We start from the raw sequence: 20751 nt of genomic DNA, 5'->3' as shown, positions 1-20751 counted from the left end.
GTTGAAGTCTAATCGAAGTATTGAAAAAGATAATAAAATAAGAGTTGAAATATCACGTAGGAAAAAATAAAAGGTCACGCGAAAGACACCACGGTAGTCGGTGAACGCAAGTATAACCTTTCTTATTCGTATATATATATATATATATATATATATATATATATATATAAAGGTGGTAAGATCGTCATCGAGTTTTAATTAAATCGAGAATCTGAGTGTCATTAATGACAAGTGGCGCCCAATCTCGATGACTCCGTGATTTCTATCAAGCTCATGCTGCGAACCACGCTGAGAAGGTCGAGACCGCTCGCGGTGGGCCCTTTAACTGACTGGGTCCCTGGTTGCTTCTCCGTAGCACCTACAACGACAATCACAAATCCAACGGGGCACATCGTCGTGTAAGAAATATACCGCCCTGTTAATGTTAAAGGTTCCAATCGAACAAAAAAAATTTACATAATAGATCCTCCCGCCGCGTACTTCGACAAAGTAAAGATCATCGCGAGAATGATTTTCTATCATCGAAAGTGTAAAAATATAAATTTGACCTTCGATTATAAAGAGACAGGCAGACTAATCAATCGTTTTATTGTTACTTGCTCGACGACGACATCCTCTTCGGTTTGTATCATAGAAACTTAATGGAATCTTCGATATTTTTGTATTTGTATTATTAGAAAAAATGATACTACTATGTCATCGGATTGATTATATTGATTATACGAAGTCCGGTGTTTGATTAAATGAACGTTACGATTGTGATCTTGCAATCGTCATCTTTCTATTACCTAGATGATCTATTAAAAAGAAATGATTGTTTAGTAGAAAACGAAGGATTAATATAATAAAATGAAACAAATAACAAATCGTTTTATCGGTCAATCTATATATATATACATTCTGTCATTAATTTATTTTCGGATCTACATAAATAAATTTCACGACAGTGTTCACGCCTTTCCCGACAATGTTCAGGTTCGATCGGTTAACCGATAGGCAGAAAAACATTAACAAACACAAGTTCGATTAACGTTTTCGTCGTACGATTTCAAATACGACCAATGACGATATGATCGAGAAAGAAAGAAAGAAAGAAAGAGAGAGAGAGAGAGAAAGGGAAAAAAGGAGGAAGAGAGAGAGAGAGAGAGAGAGACCGTGCCACCACAACGGTAGAAGGCCCCATAAACTTTCGTGTCTCGAGATAGGAATCGTCAGGTGCGAAAAGCGTGACGGTTCTACGGGGAAAGCGTCCCGAAAGACCTACGCCTTACCTTGCCTTGTCTTACCTTCACGTCCGCGTGAAACAACGATGTCCGCTTTTTCTTCTTCGTATATATAAATATATATATATACATAGTTTTTAACAAACGCCTTGCGCGAGAACTACATTTATCATTCGCATAAGATAATCAAATACGATCTGCTCGTGTGCACATTACGAACGTTCAAGGGATACTGTTACTTGTGCATTCGGTATACGGTCAAGAAATTTTCAAAATATCATAATATAGAACGGACTTTGAATTCTAATCTTATCGTATTATTTAAACGCGTATAATAATATAAAAGAAAATTTATTAGACAGTTTTTTTTTTTCAAGTGATGTAATAACAAATTTATATAATATAATTTATACAACTTTAACGAATTTTTATTGGAAATACTTTTGAGATACAATTCTTCGTCGTAGATGGGACAATCATTCTACTCTTGTAGTTAATCTCTTTTAATATTAGAAAAAGAAAAGAATCTCGATTGACCTCTGTTCACGTTTATTCGATATTTAGATTAATCAAAATCTTACTAATCCGTTGTCAAACGTACGAATCAAATCGAGTTTAAATGTGCAATAGAATATTGATTTATTCGCGTTATTTATCCCTCGATCATCCTGTTTAAATCAAAGTCCTATTATATTTGATTAAATTCAATCAAATGCTAATAATTATTATCGATTTGAAAATGACTTCATTAAATTCATTAATGACACTAACGGTTCTATATAAATTTGCTTGTCCCACTTGCACACAATTCGTTAGTAATAGTCTAATATTAAAAAAAAAAAAAACATAATATATCTATAAGTAAATACAAAAAATGGAGAAAAAAACGAGTATGACATACAAAGAACGAGGAACTTACAAAATAGGTGAACGACGACAATGAAGACGACAACGACGACGACGACGACGACGACGGTGGTGGCAGCAGGTTGATGGACGCCAAGATTCATGAGAAAATCTGAACGGTGGGGATGACTCGCGCTAGACGGCTAGAGTAGCACGGTACTCGTCACTCGACGATGCTTCGTAGTATCGTCGAAGAGCGGGAGGTTAGATAAAGAGAGAAAAAGATATACTAGATGAGATAGAGTGAGTTGAACTGGGGGAGGGGGAGAGGAGAGTAGGTCTGAACTAGATAGGTGGGGGTAAGTAAGTACCTTTGCTAGCACAGCGAACTTAGGTTGCTTCGACGATAAGCGAGGACAGAGAATGAAGTATAAGAAAGAGAGAGAAAGGAAGATAGAATGAATGGGTGAGGAAGAGAGAGGGAGAGAAAGAGAGATGGGTAGATAGACGCGGAACCGGTCGTGGGAACAACGAAGAGAAAAAGAGAAAGAGAATACATATATATATATATATATATATATATATATATATATATATATAGGTAACTATCAGAAAGATGGATAAGGACAGGAGACATGGGGAGGGATCAAAAAGAGTGTTTTGGTAAGGGCCATTTGTTCATATTCACCCGCGCATATATTGGCAAAGAAAGAAAGAAAGAATGAAAATAAAGAGAAGAGAGAGAAGATTTCTTTGTTTTCTAATTTCTCTTTCCATTGGCGTGTGTTTCAGCGCTAGCACGACTGTCAACCCTCCAGAAGCAGCAGCAGCAACAACAACAGAAACAGCAAAAACAGCAGCAGCAGCAGCAGCAGGAGTCTCAACAGCAACAGCAGCAGCAGCAGCAGCAGACGAGGGTCGCCAGTGGTAGTAGTGGTGGTAGTGGTAGTGGCGGTGGTTGCGGTGGAGGTGGTGGTGGTAATAACGGTAGTGGGGATGTCGTCTCCAGCCCCCGTGCCACTGGTAGGGAGGACAAAAGCGCCGTAGGGAGGGTAAAGCAGGCAGCTTCGACGACGCCGACGACGATGACGACGGTGACGACGACGCCGGCAGGCAGCACCGTTGGAGAAGGAGGCGGAGGTGGAGGAGGAGACGTCACCGGTGTCGCTGGAAGTGGAGGTGGTGGTTGTGGTGGTGGTGGTGGTGGTGGCGGTGGTAGGAGTAGTAGCACTGGTGGGGAACGTAACGGCGCTGGCGGTGCCACTGCCGACGGCAGTGGTGGTGGTGGTAGTGCTGGTGGTGGTGGCGAACTCGCGGAGAAGGAGGAGAGGCCACCAGCTTCAGAGACTGTCGAGCCGACGGCCGCGTTTGACGTCGCATCCCTCGTACTCTACGGCTCGCGCGCACTACCGATACGCCTTAAGATCTTGCTCGATCAGTTGTTCAACCAGTTGCCCCACGCGCAAGTGACACGTCTCCTAGCCGCCTTTGGCTGGACCTACGAGGATTATACGCGAGGATACATACTGCAGGTGAGTTCCCCTCTCTCTCTCTCTCTCTCTCTCTCTCTCACTCTATGTTTTTCTTACTCATTCACTCGTTCACTTTCTTTCGTTATATTTCTATTTTTCTTCCTCTATTTCCTCTATTATCCTCTACACATCTCTACCTTTCTTATCCCTTATCCTTTTAAGAAGGTATCACTTCCTTTCGTCTTATCTTCAAAAAACACCTTGGACGACAGCGAAACTTTCGAACGAATTCAACACGTGCGACAAGTTTGACATTTGATCCGTCGGTGCGCAACCTCGTGGATTCGTTTAAAGAGGATAAAATGAAATAACAGAAGTAACTAGGGGAAATCAGAAGAGGATAGACGTTGACAAGTTCTATCAGCACTATTATCGAACTTGATTTACTGCCAGTTTATTTTCCGTCAATCGTGTGTCACATCAGAGAATGGGAGAGAGAGAGAGAGAGAGAAAAAAAGAGAGAGAGAGAGAAAGAGACTAATGTGTCTCGAACATATATCGGAATATTATATACATCTCGGGAGAATTGGATCTATCAGTGATACGATAGTGTGTCGAAAGAAATGATCATTTTAATGATAGAATACGGAGAAAAATAAGTGTCAACGTTAATATGAAGGGAAGAAAAATAAGTGAATCGTGGACGATAAGTGACTCGGTGGATAGCTCGTTTTTAATTATCGAAACGAGAATCGTCGTATCGATGTTAAATGTGAATCGCATGCTCGACGATATGTAAATACGCGAGGAGAATCCCGTCGGACTCGTTCGAGTAAACGTGTCTCATTCGCTAAACGAACAACAGGAAAAAAGAGAGAATTCGATGGTAAAAGAAACGAATTTAAGATACAAGCAAATATAAACGTCAAGAAAAAAAGAATGTAGGACTCCTCGTGTATTTCGATTTACACAAATGCAGTCTCGTTCGATCGATATCCACCACTCGGTGGTGTGTCAACATGTATAAAAGTAAGTGAGAAGAGAAAAATCATCTTATTCGCATTTAAGGAATGTCCAAGTCGTCTGATCAAAGTGACAAACAACGAGAGTGCGCCGAAGCGTCGCGAAGAAAATTTCGTTGACTGTTAAGTTCGTCGTCCATGAAGTATAATAGTGCCGAACGAAGAAGAAAGGGAAAAAAGGGAAGGAATGTAAAGCGGAAGTCGTCGAAAAAGGAGAAAAAGAAACGAAATGGTAATGAACACCGTGGTATTATGATAGGATCTTTGAAAAGGGGAATCGTCGCTTTTTGTGCTGTGACGATCCTCTCACCACGATCTTACGTTTTGTGTGTTACGATTTTTGTTTCTTTGCCATTTATTTGCTAACACTTGCTCGTTTCGAATCGATCCTTCGTAATATCGATAACAACGATATTTTCATCGATTATCTTTTTTTCGATTAGAAACTTAACAAAGTGTAACGAACCTAACGAATAAAACGTAAATGTATATATAAATATACATAGAAACCAATGAGATAGAGATAGAAATAGAAAGAGAAAAGAACACGACGTTCCACTCGTTGAAATCGTCGATGTGAAGTTAAAATAGAGGACGTTTATACGATTTAGATTTTTTTTTATTTTCACGTGCCGGAAATAACGAATACGACTACAACGACTGCGACGACAACGACTACGATGACGACGACGAAGACGAAGACGAGGACGAGTGTGCGATGAGGAGGAGAAGGAGGATGAGGATGAGGATGAGGATGAGAATGAGGAGGAGACCGTTCGCGTTGTTGGTAAAAATCGGCAAGTAAGTACGCGGCCCGAGGTAGTAGTAGGTACCCATCTCTCGAGCTTAGACATTAATCTTAGCGAGACGCGTTAGAAAATGGGGAGTATCCGTGTAAACTGAATTGCGCCGATGTTGGCGTGAAATTAAAACGTACGGAAAACCGGTTTCTTCCACGATACACGAAGCTTTAAACGCGGACCGACCGGGACACACGACGCGTACCGATCTCTTTCTCTCTCTCTCTCTCTCTCTCTCTCTCTCTCTCTCTTTCTCTCTCCTATCTATCTTTTTCTTTTTCACAATCTCCGTTGTACCGTACCGGTGTAGAAGACTCTCCGTACCGACGTTGTAAGATCGCGCTCGCGCGCTCACGACCCTGGAATTTAATCGCGATGAATTTTACACGCGAGTATACTTAAAAGCGAGATCCTGCCATCGAGATCGTCCCCGATTTTACACGTGTTCGATCACCGCCGATGATGCGATGCCAACCTTGTATCGATCAAAATTTCTTGCCAAGAATCATTTTTAATATATGAAAAACTTACCCCAACACATATTTTCATTTCTTCAATAAAATTTCTTCAATATCCTCTATTATGTATTTCTAAGATCTATGGATAACGAGTTTTTGATAATGAACTATAAGAAGAGAGCGTTATGCTCGTCCCATTTAAACGTTAGTTGTGTGTCGATCGCTTATAGTAAGCGCACGTGGCTAAAGAAGTCGTTTTGTACCGTAGGTCGGGAAAGAACGTATGATTACTTAAAACGACACGTACGTGCCCGGAATACCGAAACGAGAGCCCTACCCTACGAATTAGGCGAACGTAATGTCTTACCAGCTTCCCCTTTAAATAACTCTAAACGTTACTAATTCTAATCTATCTTTCTCTTATCGCTGTGATTTTCTTCTCTTTTTCTTCAATATAATATTATAATAAACCGATAAATTGTTCACGGTTATTATAAATTGAACATTAAAAAAAAAAAAAAAAGTAATAGAATAATAAGAAAATCAATCGAAAATTTCACGAAAATAACATTCTACAATAGGATACGAATTTTTTTATGAGAAAAATAAAATAAAAAGGACAAAAAAAAAGATCATAAGAAGAACACTGTCGGACGCCCAGATTGTACGGTTTAACGATAGCGGAGCAATGGCTATCCCACGAGTATTACACCGTAAAATCAGTCGCGTAGAAAGTTTCGAACGGTTAGATCGTAACGCAAAGAAGAAAATCGCGATGTACATCGTAGGGAACTATTCTAACTCTCGAGTCAAAGTGGACGTCAATTTCGTTGGCGTACTGAAAGATGGTAAACGGTAGTGGAACGGCAGGAACATCCAGTAACAGTAAGAAATAGAATGAGAGAGAGAGTGAGTGAGAGAGAGACAGAGAGAGAATGAGATAGTGAGAGAGTGAAAGAGAGAGAGAGAGAGAGAGAGAGAGGTATGTTGTGGAATTCAGTAGGATTTTACAGGGGCACGAGCGTAGCCAGTTTAACTGGCGGACGATACTACTACCGGGGCACTGGACGGAAAGGCCATCCGGTACAAACGCGAAACCAACGCCGCAAACAGCCAACCAACCACCGCCTCCTCTTCTCCGCTCGTTCGTAGACTTGCTGAGATTTACGAGCGAGTTGCGCTCTCGGACCCACGAGCGGCCGACCGCGTCACGAATCGCTCCAACACTTGCTTCTTCTTCTTCTTCTTATATTATTATTATTATTATTATTATTCTCTTATTCTTCTTTTTATATTTCGCGAGAGCGCCGCCGATAAAATCCATTTCTCTTTCTCTTACTCTTTCTCTACCCCCCTTTATTTCATCGTCCTTTCTCTCTCTCTCTCTCTCTTTCTTTCTTTCTTTCTTTCTCTCTATACGTTTCTCTGTCCTACCTCGAATAACCGTGAAAGAAACGAGTGCGACTAATTTCAACTGTGTTTATCGTTTAGCTGAAGAATTTCCAATAAAATTATCGAACGATATGAAAGATCGATCAATTTTTTCTTGTTCCATTTTTTTTTTGTTTCATGTAACCTGATTTGATTCATATTCTTTTTATCCTTTGATTATTTTTGCAAATGTTTTATATTACGGATTTGAAATTATATTAATGGATAATTGTAATGGCTTGTGTATAAATTTCATCAACTGATATTACTCTAATCTCTTTTTTATTTTCTTTTTTNATGTTTTATATTACGGATTTGAAATTATATTAATGGATAATTGTAATGGCTTGTGTATAAATTTCATCAACTGATATTACTCTAATCTCTTTTTTTTTTTTTTTTTTTTTTTTTGTTTTTGATTTATCTAGTAAAAGAAAGGCGAGACGATAAATCATCTTTTTCTCTTTCTTTCTTCTTCTCGCACGGTTTCAAGCAGCGAAGTATAACAACGATCTCGCACGAATACGTAATCATTTCTCACGCACAGGTGGCCCAAGCTCGAAAATATTTGTACTCTCCCTCTCTCTCTCTCTCTCTCTCTCTCTCGTTATATTTGACGTGAGTTACAAGAAAATGTATGAAGTATAGAAAGAAAGAGAAAAAATAAATGGAGAAAAGAGTAGAATTAACGAAAAAAATAAAAAGAAAGGAAGAGAGAGAGAGAGAGAGTAAGAAAGAAAGAGAAAGAAAGAGAGAGAGAGAGAGAGAGAGAGAGAGAGCTATGATAGAAGACACGAAAAGGGAAAGAAACCACCTTCGAAGATGGTAGCTCAAAGAACCGATCGACCTGTCATTACTCCACCTCGATGGGAGCATGAGCCAAAACCGTAAATTACGGAGGTGAGCCGTGGAGGTAGTAGAAGCTATCCCTTTCACAAAAGAAAGAGAGAGAGAGAGAGAGAGAAGGAAGAATCCATTGGAGCGTAAACAAAAAAGAAGTTTGCAAGGACGCGCGAGTCGAATAAGGAAATTAAAACTCAGGACGTGTCATTTATGTCAACTATTGTTAGTCGATTTTATTGAAGGTAGAAAAAGAAAGAGGGGGAGAGAGAGCGAGAGAGAGAGACAGAGAGTGAGAGAGAAATAAAAATAGGAAGAAGAGTAAAAGAAATTCGAAGTCGAGAAAAAAAGGAAATAAAGGACGAAAAAACGTCTTCGTACTGATTTCGAAGAGAACGCGATAAATTATAGCGTTTATCTCGAGTGGTCCAAGGAGTAGTTGTCGAATTCTGACAGAAAATCAAGTGGATCTCTCGATCGAGAACGGTCCTCGTGTATCATTAACTTTACTTCGCTGAGGATCATCAAAAAATGAAGTAAGAAAAATTATAATGAAGATGAACAAAATGAAGAACGTTTTTAATGGTTATGGGGGGAAGGGCGGGGAGGAAGGGATGAGCCTTTTGCGATTATTGTTCGTGATATCCTTTCAACGTGATAAAACATTTTTCTTCCTCTTCTTCTTCTTATTCTTCTTCTTCTTTATAACTACGGTACTTTTTCCTTTTAATGTTTAATCTTTCTTTTTTTTCCTTTTAAAATAATACTCAAAATGCGTGTCGTACGTTAATCGATCGTCGTAGTCGTAGTCGTCGTCTTGGTGGTTCGTGATCCGTGGGTAATAATCGCAAATCTTCGAGAGTTGAGCATACACACTCTTAAAAGAATTCGCTCGAGGGCAGAATGAATTACCTGGCGATAATGATTAGTTAAATGCAGAGGACCGTACGATCAAAGTTACATTGTTCATCCTTCGACATTATGAATTGCTTTCGTCGTCACGATTTTCTCCCGAGTTGGTTAGGAACCAACTCTTTCTTTTTTTTTTTTGCTTTTTATTATTATTATTATTAATATTTCTTCTTATTTCAAAAGTTAAAAAAAATGGAAAAAAAATCGACTAGACGTAATTTTCGAAAACGACATTTAATGATACGTTACGTACGACCGAATAAAATTTATTACGAATCGATGGATTCGGTCGCGTTAAAAAAGATTTCTTTGACGAAAAAACAAATACTTTTCTTTTTTCTTTCTTTCTTAATTCTCGTTTTAAATCGTTATGACAAAAAGAAATATTTGGGTACGAGTTTTTCTAAGAACGTAATTTAAAATAAAGAATATAATTCATCGGGCTGCGGCGAAAAGTTAAATTTGATCGTTCGAATAGAAATTCGTCAAATCTGATATTCGATAGTCAAAGTCGGTCCTCTCTCTCTCCTATCGAGCCCGTACGAATATAACGCATGACGCGTTTGCGACGCGAGCTCGAAAGTGTGTAATAAAAACGAGCTCGTCGCGCGATAAGTAAACCGCTTGAATTATCGGCTCCGGTCTTTCAAAGAAAACAAAGCCTCTTGCCAAGTTCTAGACGGGATCGACGGAAAAGCGATATCGGCGAACACAGAGGGTTGTTTGGTAGATGATCAGTGAGAATTTCCTTAGAAATTTCCAGGACGCTATTCTATTTTTAATCGAATATCAAAGATGGAAAACATGTTGGATATTTAAGTCCTCGCTCGAGATAATCTTAAACTTATCGTCGCTTCGGGCTTTTCAATCATCTATAAATATCTAGATAATAACAATAATAATAAATTCATACATATATATGTATATTTATATAATAAATAGTAATAAAATAACAAATGTTATATAGTTTAATTTAATTAATTAAATATCGCAGACAAAATTCGACGTTTATTATTGCAAACACGTATAACGATAAAATACAATAGTTAGATCGATGGAAAATTATTAATAGAACAAATATGAAATGAAATTATTGACAATAATAAATAGTCTAAAAGGGTTTGAAATTTCTCTTTGTTAGATACCGACAAGACAGGTACGATAGGTACAACTGAGTCACGATTGACGATTCGATGATTTCTCTGACGGTCTTGCTAACGAGAACGAGCTAGCTCTCACAAGTTGAAGAAAGGAAGAGATAGATAATACACAACACATATATATATATATATATACGTTGTATGTATGTATGTATGTAGAAGGTTCGTAAAGGAGAGAAAGGCGAACTAGGGAAGGAGTTTTAAAAAGATTGAGAGAGAAAGATAGTTTAATATCGAAAGGAGACAGAAGGAAGAGACGCAGGTAGTCGCGATCCAATTTAGTGGCGGATATCCACGCGAGATCTTCACGATTTCTACACACGAATAAGACGGAACTCGCCGACCGTGAAATCATATGCAGTTGTCCAGTCACGGATGGCATTGCCTTTTCGATCGCTAAAACCACCGCCACTGCCAGCGCCACCGCCTCCACCTCCACATTCACCGCCACCTCCACCTCCACCGCCACCGCCAACGCCAACGCCAGTTCTTCTCAAGACATGTTCAGGGACCGTGCCGATAGATGGCAACACCAACTGGAAGCAACATTTTTTCCCCGCCCCTTTCGAGTTGCGTATACCGGAGACAGCGAATCATCGTCGCGGGTACCACGCGTGACGTGTCGCGCGCGCGCGCGCGCACGCGAGAATGAGACTGGACGATGATCATCGGTCTCGCCAGTATATATATGTTATGAGAATTCTTTTTTATTTTCTTTTTCTTTTTTTCTTAGAAATCTTTTTCAAACGACCTTATGGAGATTGTTTCCTCGTACGCGGGTAGGGGGGGAGTGGAAAGGGGATATTAATTTGTTATATTTGTCGATACTTTTGTCAGAAATTCATTTGTATTTTTTGTTGTTGTTTTGTTAGATTATTTTTTAATTTTCTTACGAATTTCTTCGATTCGTTAGAAATTCTTTAAAATTAGAAACTACGTTTTGAATTGAACGTAGCCGTGAGTATAAATAGTCGAGATAACGAAGACATTATACAGCATCCACTTATGTTAGGGTTAATAATAGCTGCTAGGAGAAAAGCTCGACGGTGGACGGCGACGACGAAATCTCGTTCGTGTCGTCCAAGAGAATCTTGTTTCACCCTTTTCTATCTCTTTCTCTCTTTCTCTCTTTCTTTCTCTCGTTCTAGATGGTATAAAACAAGAATTACCTTACTCTACCTTTTCCTTAATTATGCGTTATACAATAGTTTTCCTCGTTCCTGACTAACAGTCGTCTGCTTTATTCCGGGCCAACGAGCGCGAGCTATTTCCCAGGCGCATATATCTCTGCAAACTGTACAAATTCCAAATACGCTTGGAAATCTCACACACGAACAAGATCTAGAAGCCATTGCTAACGTTTCCTATTTCAAACGACCGAATCGGTACATCAGCGAATAAAACGATTAATTACCGTGATTCAACTTACTACAAACCCGCCAATATTTAACGACCGTACACATTCCAGTAATTAATCAAGGAGAGATACCCTCGCAAACTACAAACTGTCTTGTGATTTTGTTCTCTGATATAAATGTTCTTAGTAAAAACATACTCGTATGCGATTATTTATCCTATTTAAAACAGTTACTCTTTTAAAAGTAAAAGGTCAAATAATACTTTCGAATAATAAAAGACATTTTTATTTTTTGTTTTTGTTTAAGTTTTTATATTTTGACCATTAGCCAGATTTCACGTAATTATTTTAACAAAACTATGGAATTTAAACGTTGAAATACGTTCGATTTAGGTTCTTTTCAACCGAAAGAATGATTAGAAGTTACCGCTAAACGTGGCCGAGGATCTCATTCGCGTGCGGAATTAAATTCGAGTCTCACGGTAGCGTTCCGTTTCTTAGAGATCCCAACCGCTTAGATCTCCGCGTTCCTTTCGCGCAAAACTGCCGAACAGTTTAGTCGTTTCGCAGAATCTTCCTGAATTTCTTTTCAACGTAATACTTTGAAAGACACGCACGCGTGCGAACCACGTACGTTTCGAATCTTTACATTTAATGTATAATATGTTATACGTTATATTCGTTAAATTAAATATAAATCATCGTGAATTGTTGAAAACAAAAATTGTAAAATAAAATATTATCACATATTTCTTAATTATTCAATCGCGTAAAATACAATTAAAAATTCGTCTATATCTTTTACTCAAAATATCTCAATATTTCTTCATTTATTTTGAAAATAATTGCGACAGTTTATTTGCGATAATATTTGTAGTGATCGGATTCGATTGATATTATTATTTAATCATTCATTCATCAAATCACAATTTATAAATCGAATATATTTTTATTCGACATCCTTTAATATTTCTATTTGATTTTCACGAATAGAACAAGAAGAAACTTAGAAATAAATAATACAACAGTTTCTTTGCGATTTAATTTGGAGTGGTTGATTTGACTGATCGTGAATTCGAGTACCCAAGCTGGTACGTCTAGATCTTTCTCTCACTCTCTGTCTCTGTCTTTCTCTTTTTCTTTTCCTTTCGATCGGCGTTCGGGTACGGCAGCTTGAAGAAATATACACGGGACGCGAAAAGCGTCGCGGCGCTGGGCGTCCTGCGTTACGTCGAGTCCGTCGGAATGTGTAAATATACAAGCCGGCGAGAGACAAGCTTACGGGCGTTCTATATAAACGGCCACCCTGAATTTATAAGAAGCCGTGACTCTAACGGCCGAACCATGACGTCCGTACCAACTGTCGAAATCTCGCTAAAAGGCACCAAGAAGACAGATTTAGGAGTTTGGAGTTAACAACGTGAGCAAAAAATAAAATCTCACAATAGTCTACTCGAATCGAGACAGACACGACATCGATTAGTATCGAGATAAAGAAAGAATGGGATAACACGATCGAACCGAGGAGAATTAGCAACGGTGGGAGGGAGAAGGATACGATACGGCCTTGCTCTTGGTAAGGGAAAGGGGAGTCGGGAAAAACTGGTTCGACGTTCTAACGAGTTAACGCGCGAGAATTTGAATTTTTCATTTGCCAGCCACCTTACATGATTCACGCTGGAAAACTAGTTTCGTTTCTACCTTCTAATAACTTACGTCTTTCTCACGATACCTATATCGCACACATTCTCTCTATCCCATATTTAACATCATCGGTCAAAAGTTCGGTGTACCTTCATTTCATTTCATTTCATTTCATCGCAATATTATTAAAAATAAGAAATAAGAATGATTATATTTTTTCATACAGCAATTATATGAGATATATATTCCTAAATTTTAATTTAATTAACTTACCTTTCTTACAGTTACCATCACTGTCAACATCACATACCATTACGCGTTGTATTGATCATTATATTATGTTAATAGAAAATAGAGGCACGAAACTGAAATTTGGTTTCTCCGTTTGTTACGTAGGATTCGCAGAACGGCCCGGTGCTGGACCGATGGAGTATCTGCTCGGCTGAGGAGGAACCGCTGGTGTTGCAGCAGTTCCTCAGGTTCGCCGAGACGCGTCCGTTCGTGCAGCAGTTGCTGCTGGCCGCCGGAACGCCGGGGACGGATGCTATGTCACCCAGCAGACGACCTTCGCCTCCGACGATGCCACTAGCACACTTGCCACCGCCCTTGCACCTGCTCCACTGCGGCCTCCCACCGCCGGGTACGAGGTTGCAACCGCCACTGGCGCCACCCCATCCTCCACCCCCAGTCTCGCACCCCTCGATTTCGCCAACTACGCAGAAGCATTATTCGTCAGTTTCGACCGGTGGTAATCCAGGAGTAACGAGTAACCGAGGGAATTCGCCACCGAGAACTCTGGATTCTCATATGAACGTGTCACCGTTAAACAGACTACAAAGCATGCAACCCTTTGATTTTCGTAAACTTGGTACATTAGGATTGCCAGCGTTTACACCTTTACCACCTGTACCATCCACGGAGCAACTTTTACAAAGTCGAAAGTCTTTGAGAAATCCTCAAAGTCCGCACAGTCCGCCCCATCATTCGTCCAGCTCGCAATTACAGAGGCCTCACATGCCGGTGGCACCGGTATCTTCGTCTGCGCTTAACTTTGGTCATCCGCTTTCCGTAGCTGTTTCCTCGGGTACTCTACCACCTACCTTTCCCAGTCATTTTCCACCACCACCGCCGATGGTTAAGTCGACCGGTTCCATTGCCGGTCTGACAGCACCTACGGACGTTCACAGTAGCGGTGAAAAGAGCAGCGAGTTTGGCTCAGAGGAGGACGAGGATGACGACGAGAACTCCGATAGTGCATTGAACCTCAGCAGGCGTGACGCTGCATCTAAACACGTGGCAGCCGAGCACAGACATCCTCCACCCTTACCGCTCCAACCTGCACCTTTAGGAAGGCCACCTGGTATCCCCGGTAGAAAACCTCATTCTCCTGGGAAAAGACCAACGGGACAATGGGGTGCCACCGCCAACATGCCACCAAATCTAGGCACGCCCTTCATCAATCCGACCACCGGTAAGAAGAGGGTACAATGCAATGTCTGTCTGAAGACGTTTTGCGACAAGGGAGCCCTTAAAATCCATTTTAGTGCGGTACATCTCCGAGAGATGCATCAATGTACCGTCAAGGGTTGCAGCATGATGTTTAGCTCGAGAAGATCGAGAAATCGGCACAGTGCCAATCCTAATCCGAAACTTCACTCGCCACATCTCCGAAGGAAGATTTCACCTCACGATGGTCGTTCCTCAATGGCTCACGCGTTAGTTCTACCACCACAGGTTGGACTTCCCGTACCAGCAACAGGACTCAATCACTTGCCGTTTGGTTCTTTCCCATTGTTAACTCCACCATCCGAGCTGCGTTCACCAGCGTCCCTCTGTGCCTTGGATTTCAAGCATCTCGACCTGTCTTCAGCGCAGGGCCAAGGTAGACCTTACGAGGAACCACTTCAACAGAGAATGCCCGTCAGCACGGGTTTACCTAGTAGCACGGTTTCCACTACAGTATCAATGACTACGAGTTGTGGAACGCCTTCCGTTGCTGCATCTATGACCACTACTACAACGACGGCCAGAGGAGGATCGTTTTCAGGTGGTACAACCAGTTGCACGGTCTCACCATCGACGTCGATGATACCCGAGGGCGAAGAAGACGACGACGACGATGACGGTGGCATTGTCGTTGTCGCGGAAGACGATACGAGCGATGTACCTTCCAGATTGCATTCTCGTATAACTCAAGGCGATGAGGATGACGAACAACCGGCTGACTTCAGTTTAGCCAAACGACCAAAACTCTACTTCACCGATATGGCTGACGAAGAGAACATCAGTAATATCGATAGCAACGAAGACGACTCCGTGGGTGGCACCGATCAACATTCCTTTAGTGCTGGTCAACACGCCCTTAATTCGAATACCCTTCTCCACAGCAGGGGTGTACGCAAAAGGAAATCCCAACATCCAACGAGATGCGCTGTCTTAGCGGAAGTGCATTCCTCCTCGACGGACGGTGACTCCTCGAACGACGAGGAACGGGTTCAACGACGTATTATAACGGACGGTGGAATTGTTCCGGTAGTCGACGATTTCCAAAATCAACCGGAAGATATGTCGATGTCACGTCTCGAAGCAGAAGAACGTAAGGTCTCGCCAACCTCGCCGAAGAACCGAGATGCAAACTGCCGTAATTCACCGGAGACAACTTCGAACAGTGAACAAGAAGCCACAACGACGTTAGAGAACGTTCGTAAAGAAATAACGAAGGAAAATATCGATGATCTACCTCAGGACGAGCCGAGAGATCTCAGTTCGAGGGCGAGCAGCGTCAAGTCGCCTAAACGTCAAATCAGTCCAGAGCCACAATGTTTAAACGAGCCAAACGTTGAAGGTAACTCTACTACCGCGATCTGCGATTCGGCATCGGAATCTCAGGAACGGGCAAGACAAAATATCAAATTAGAAGCAGAAATGCAGGTTGTAAAGGGTGAGGACAAAAACGTGGTTGCGAAAAATGAATTGGATACGACGGAAGAGAAAATCGTTCGGAAAAACTCGGACGACTTTAGGAGGCGAGGAGGGGAAGAAGAGGAGGTGGAGGAGGTGGAGGAGGAGGAGAACGAGAGGACGCAGGACGAAGACGATGAGCCATTGGAGGAGGTCGAGGATGATGATGATGATGATGAGGTGGACGAAGCGCTGCGCAATCAGGAAGGTGAGCGTCCCGATGATCCCCCCCGTGCCCCGAGCTCGGTCGAGAGCCGTCCAACGACAGCTGACGAGCTCTCCCACGACTCCTCGACCAACACTTTGCGTCAACTCGAGTCCTTGTCGCAGGGTCGCACGATGATGCCGTACACCGAGACGCAACGGGTGGCTTCGAGGTCTGGCCGCGGCTCTACCAGCCCCGTCAGCCTCACGACGCACCAGGAGACCACCATGGACAACTCCTCACATGGCTCTCGTTCATCCAGCGCTTCTCCCTCCACAGCGGCCATGGATATGGACAATAGCCTGATAACCTACGCGAGATACGAGAATGGTGGCTTCGTCAGTACCCAGGAGGTTCCACTTGATCGTGACAATCCACGGCGATGCACGGCCTGTGGCAAGGTCTTTCAGAATCACTTTGGTGTGAAAACCCATTACCAGAACGTCCATCTGAAGTTGATGCACCGTTGCAGCGTCGATGGTTGTAACGCGGCCTTCCCATCCAAGAGATCCCGCGATCGGCACTCGGCCAATCTCAACCTTCATCGGAAGTTGCTCTCGACATCTTCGAGTCCACCTCTTTCATCGGGTAGCCTGCCATCCAGCTTGTCGCCGCGGGTCGAGGATGCTCCGATGAATTCTCTTCTGCACAACGAGTTTCTTGCGAGACTGTACGCTGACGCGGGTATCGGTGCTGCTGGGATCGGAGCTGCCGCTGCTATTGGTACGGGCATCGGTCCACTAGGGGCTTATCCTCTGACGCCAAGGCTTCCACCATCTGCGGTGGATCTAGCCGGCAGGATACCACCGCCACATCCGCTACTTTTACCACCTCATTTGGGGGCCACGTTTCCAGGCTTGTCCTCTTTTGCCTCACACCTGGCTGGTCTGAATGGTTTGACTCATCAACATTTAAACCACCTGACGAGATTCTCGCAGGAACAATCTATCAGACAACCCTCTCGCTCGGCCTCACCGTTATCATCTCCTGGCTCGGACGATAGAAAAGAGGAAGCCAGATGTACCGTACCAGGTTGCGATCGTGTCTTTGGTTCGAGAGCCGTTAGAGACGCACACTCGAGGGATCCCCAGGCTCATCGTGATCTGCCGATTCTATCTACTAGCGGCTCGTGACCGTTCTTTTGCCGCAAACGCGACTACTACCCCTTACTGTGATGCCAAAATCCTAAACGACGATTCCGATCGATCGCCGATCATGTTGATCTCCCAGGGTATCGTCCACCCGCACTATCGTCTCGCGCTAATCCACGTGCAATATAATCGAATAATAACATTTTCAAAAATATCGCTGATCTTTCGTTAAATCCAACTTCAACTTTGATTTTTCGCGTTCTTAAAAACTGTCTTTACTCAAATCGGCTATTCGTAAGATCTCAGAAACAATCGACGTGCTTCGAACCCTCCAATCTAGTCAACTTGATATCTCTATCGGTGGGTCCACAAGTAGATGACAATTTTCTCACAAAGAGAAACAACCCGTCCGATTCGTCAAATTTCGTGTTTTTATCTTCGCTTCGAGTCATTACACGATGATAATCAAATTTTCACAAAGTTTTTCCAGTGATATTTTTGAGGGTGTTTATTTTATTTAACAACCGCGCGAATACATTTAGCTTATAAAATACGATTTCTTTTTTCCCCTTTTCTCTCTCTCTCTCTCTCTATCTGTTTTTTCCAGTTTGCAAAGAATTTATTTATTTATTTTTTTTTTGTTTGTTCGCGGGTACCATAAATGTTACGAACGAAAAAGAGAGAAAGAGAGGGAGAGAAAAAATAAAGAGGAGTATCAAAAAGATCATTTGAAAGGAGGGCGCGAGACGGAAGAGGGGTGGACCGAAAATACCAACTCGGTGTGTTCGAGAAAAAGGCGTTCGCGTAGATCGATCCCCGGATCGATGGCGCGATCTAATTTTATCATCGTTGTGATAACGTAACGTTAGCGAATACGTCACTATTTAATCAATAATCAATTAGCACTGCTGTATATATAAACATAGTACCTTTCGGTGTATCGCGAATAATTATCGATTAAGCTACGAGGGAAGCGTGACCGATCGACGGAACGAACGTTTTTTACCCGAATATTGGGTAAATCAACAAAATCGTGAGATGAAGACTTTTGTGTAAAAGGGTTGTTTCGAATAAATGAGATATATAGGAACGACGATATTAAATTAGCGAGTTAAAAAATCGGAGCGATATCAAACGATACGTTGGCAGCTAGAGAAATTAATTATAAGTGAAAAGAAAAAAAAAAAAGCGTGAGCAAGAGAAAGAGAGAAAGAGAGAGAAAGGAATTAAAAGAAAGAAGAAAATAAAATCAACAACAACAAAATGCAATCGTTCAATATTAGAAAATAACAAATCGTGAGATGCGTAGAACCTTTCGACGTTCGAAGATCGAAGGTTGTCGTGCGATCGGTTAGAATATATGAAAGGAAGAAAAATAAAAGAAATTCAAAGTAATAAATAAATAAAGTGTGAGAGAGAGAGAGAGAGAGAGAGAGAGAGAGAGAGATAGAGAGAGAACAAACGATATTAGGAAATGAACCGACCAGCGAATCAAAGCGACGCGTGACGGCGACGTCTCGTGCTAGATAAATGAAAATAGATTTTAGAATTTATTTATTGTCTCTCATTAGGGAAAAAAATAATTCCTCGTTAACGCGAGGATATCCTATTACGGCTTATTACCATCTGTCACGATCAAAACCACTGGTCGCATGAAATGTGTCTCGTTTAATTTTTGTCCCGATTTATAATTTGCATCTTATTTTTATTGTAACGCGTAAATTTTCTTCTTTCTCTCTTCTTCGAATTTCTTCGTATCGGAGGCAGGAATTGTTTATTAAAATTTTGTTAATTGTTTTTTTTAATTAATTCTCTTGCCTGCGATTTTTAGGTGCCGATAGGTCGGAAAATGATATCACGAAAGTGGCTCACGAGAATGGTTCCTTGTCCTCCGTAATTAATTTGTTATACATATACTTTATTATATATTATAAATATTATATATAGATTATATATATATATATATACACACACACATTCGCATAATTTTTGCGAGCGCGTCGATGTAAGTCGCGACGACGTTTCCGAACGAAGCACGAAAACGTGTTAGTTTTTCTACGCGTCACACGATCCTAGGTTTTACACTCGTCATCGTCCTATCTTCCTCCTCTTCCTTCCTTCCCTCATATCCATTTCCTCTTATTCATCAAATCTTATATTATAACTATGAAAAATAAATTCCTTTAGGCCTGATAAAAAAGAAAAAAACAAATTTCCATCAACTTTCCGCGACGCACGACGAAACCCACTACTATTATGTGTTAAGGGCGAACGAGATTTACAACTCTGTAATTATGTATAAACTGAATGCTATGATGTATATTATAGATCGATTATAAAAAACACTCATCATTATAAAAATAAATGCCTATTAAAACTAACTGAATATGCGATTTTAGAATAAGTATCATTCGGAATCATCTACGAAAATAATCCTTTCCCGATCGATTATTATCATCATACATCAAATAATATTATTTCATTCGAAGTCATTCCAAATTTTTTCATATAATTTTAGTTAGAAAATTTTATTTCAAATAATAATATGTCTTTAGAAAATATTGATAACTTAACTTATATCCGTTGATTAATTTGCATAAGAATTAGAAGAATGGGGTTAGAAATTATTGCGATGTTTCATCAAAGTTCCCACGAGCGTTATTAGACCGAGGCAAATCATAAGATATAAAAGATCTTATGCAAAAATGAAAAATCTTCGGGGGTCGCCACGCCTACGTTGGACTTGACGCGTCTCTAACGTTCGAGGTACGAGTCCCGACCTCGTTTCCTACGAAACGCGAAGAGAAAGAGAAAGAAGTCCTTCTGAAAGGACTTCCAAGGGTCTGGGTAGGTCGTCTATCAGAGATCACGCAGACGTGAGCTCGCACGCCCACCATCCTGCGGGCAAGGAGAAAAGGAAGGAGAAAAAGAGGAGCACTAGGGAGGATGAAAAGAGGAGGTTGAGGAAGTTAAGGTGAAAGGGTTACAGGACCAGACTAAATCCTTCGCGAAATTCTTTCCTCTTCGGGTAATTGGAAGTGTCTTGAAATGGACCAACGTGGAACAACTTCAGGTTTGTATATATGTATTATATATATATATATATATATATATCATATATATATATATATGTGTATTTGTGAGTATTTGTAGGACGTGCGATTACACGTAAATTCGAACGGTACAAGAGTTAAACTCGTAAGAGAGAAACTCCAAGTTGCCGGCCTTTAATCGTCGTCAGGCAGATTAGATTAGCACCTTCGATTCCGCTTCGTGCTAACGTACGACCCGGCCGACTAATAACGGGTGCACTTCAAATCGCGTCTCGC

The 20751-nt window shown here is 41.2% G+C and overlaps 1 protein-coding gene across 4 annotated transcripts; it reads left to right on the top strand.

The window, feature by feature from the left end:
• Positions 1-3514: 3514 nt before the first annotated feature.
• On the top strand, positions 3515-18801 carry LOC106791203 (zinc finger protein basonuclin-2-like). 4 transcript variants are annotated; one of them, XM_014756690.1, is made up of 3 exons: positions 3515-3601; positions 4184-4795; positions 13562-18801. In XM_014756690.1, exons 2-3 carry the CDS (start codon positions 4793-4795, stop codon positions 17462-17464), a joined length of 3906 nt encoding a protein of 1301 aa, XP_014612176.1. In that variant the 5' UTR covers positions 3515-3601; positions 4184-4792; the 3' UTR covers positions 17465-18801. The 4 variants fall into 4 exon arrangements, with proteins under 4 accessions (XP_014612176.1, XP_014612185.1, XP_014612194.1 ...); XM_014756699.1 differs by having other exon boundaries at positions 3525-3601; positions 4610-4795; XM_014756708.1 differs by lacking the exons at positions 3515-3601; positions 4184-4795 and adding an exon at positions 5329-5364.
• The last annotated feature ends 1950 nt before the right edge of the window (positions 18802-20751 follow it).

Source organism: Polistes canadensis, unplaced genomic scaffold, assembly GCF_001313835.1.
Source record: "Polistes canadensis isolate GaletaPanama2010 unplaced genomic scaffold, ASM131383v1 scaffold_7, whole genome shotgun sequence".
NCBI classification, from domain to species: domain Eukaryota; kingdom Metazoa; phylum Arthropoda; class Insecta; order Hymenoptera; family Vespidae; genus Polistes; species Polistes canadensis.
Note: the sequence above shows the minus strand (reverse complement) of the source record. Positions and strands in the feature narration are given on the sequence as shown.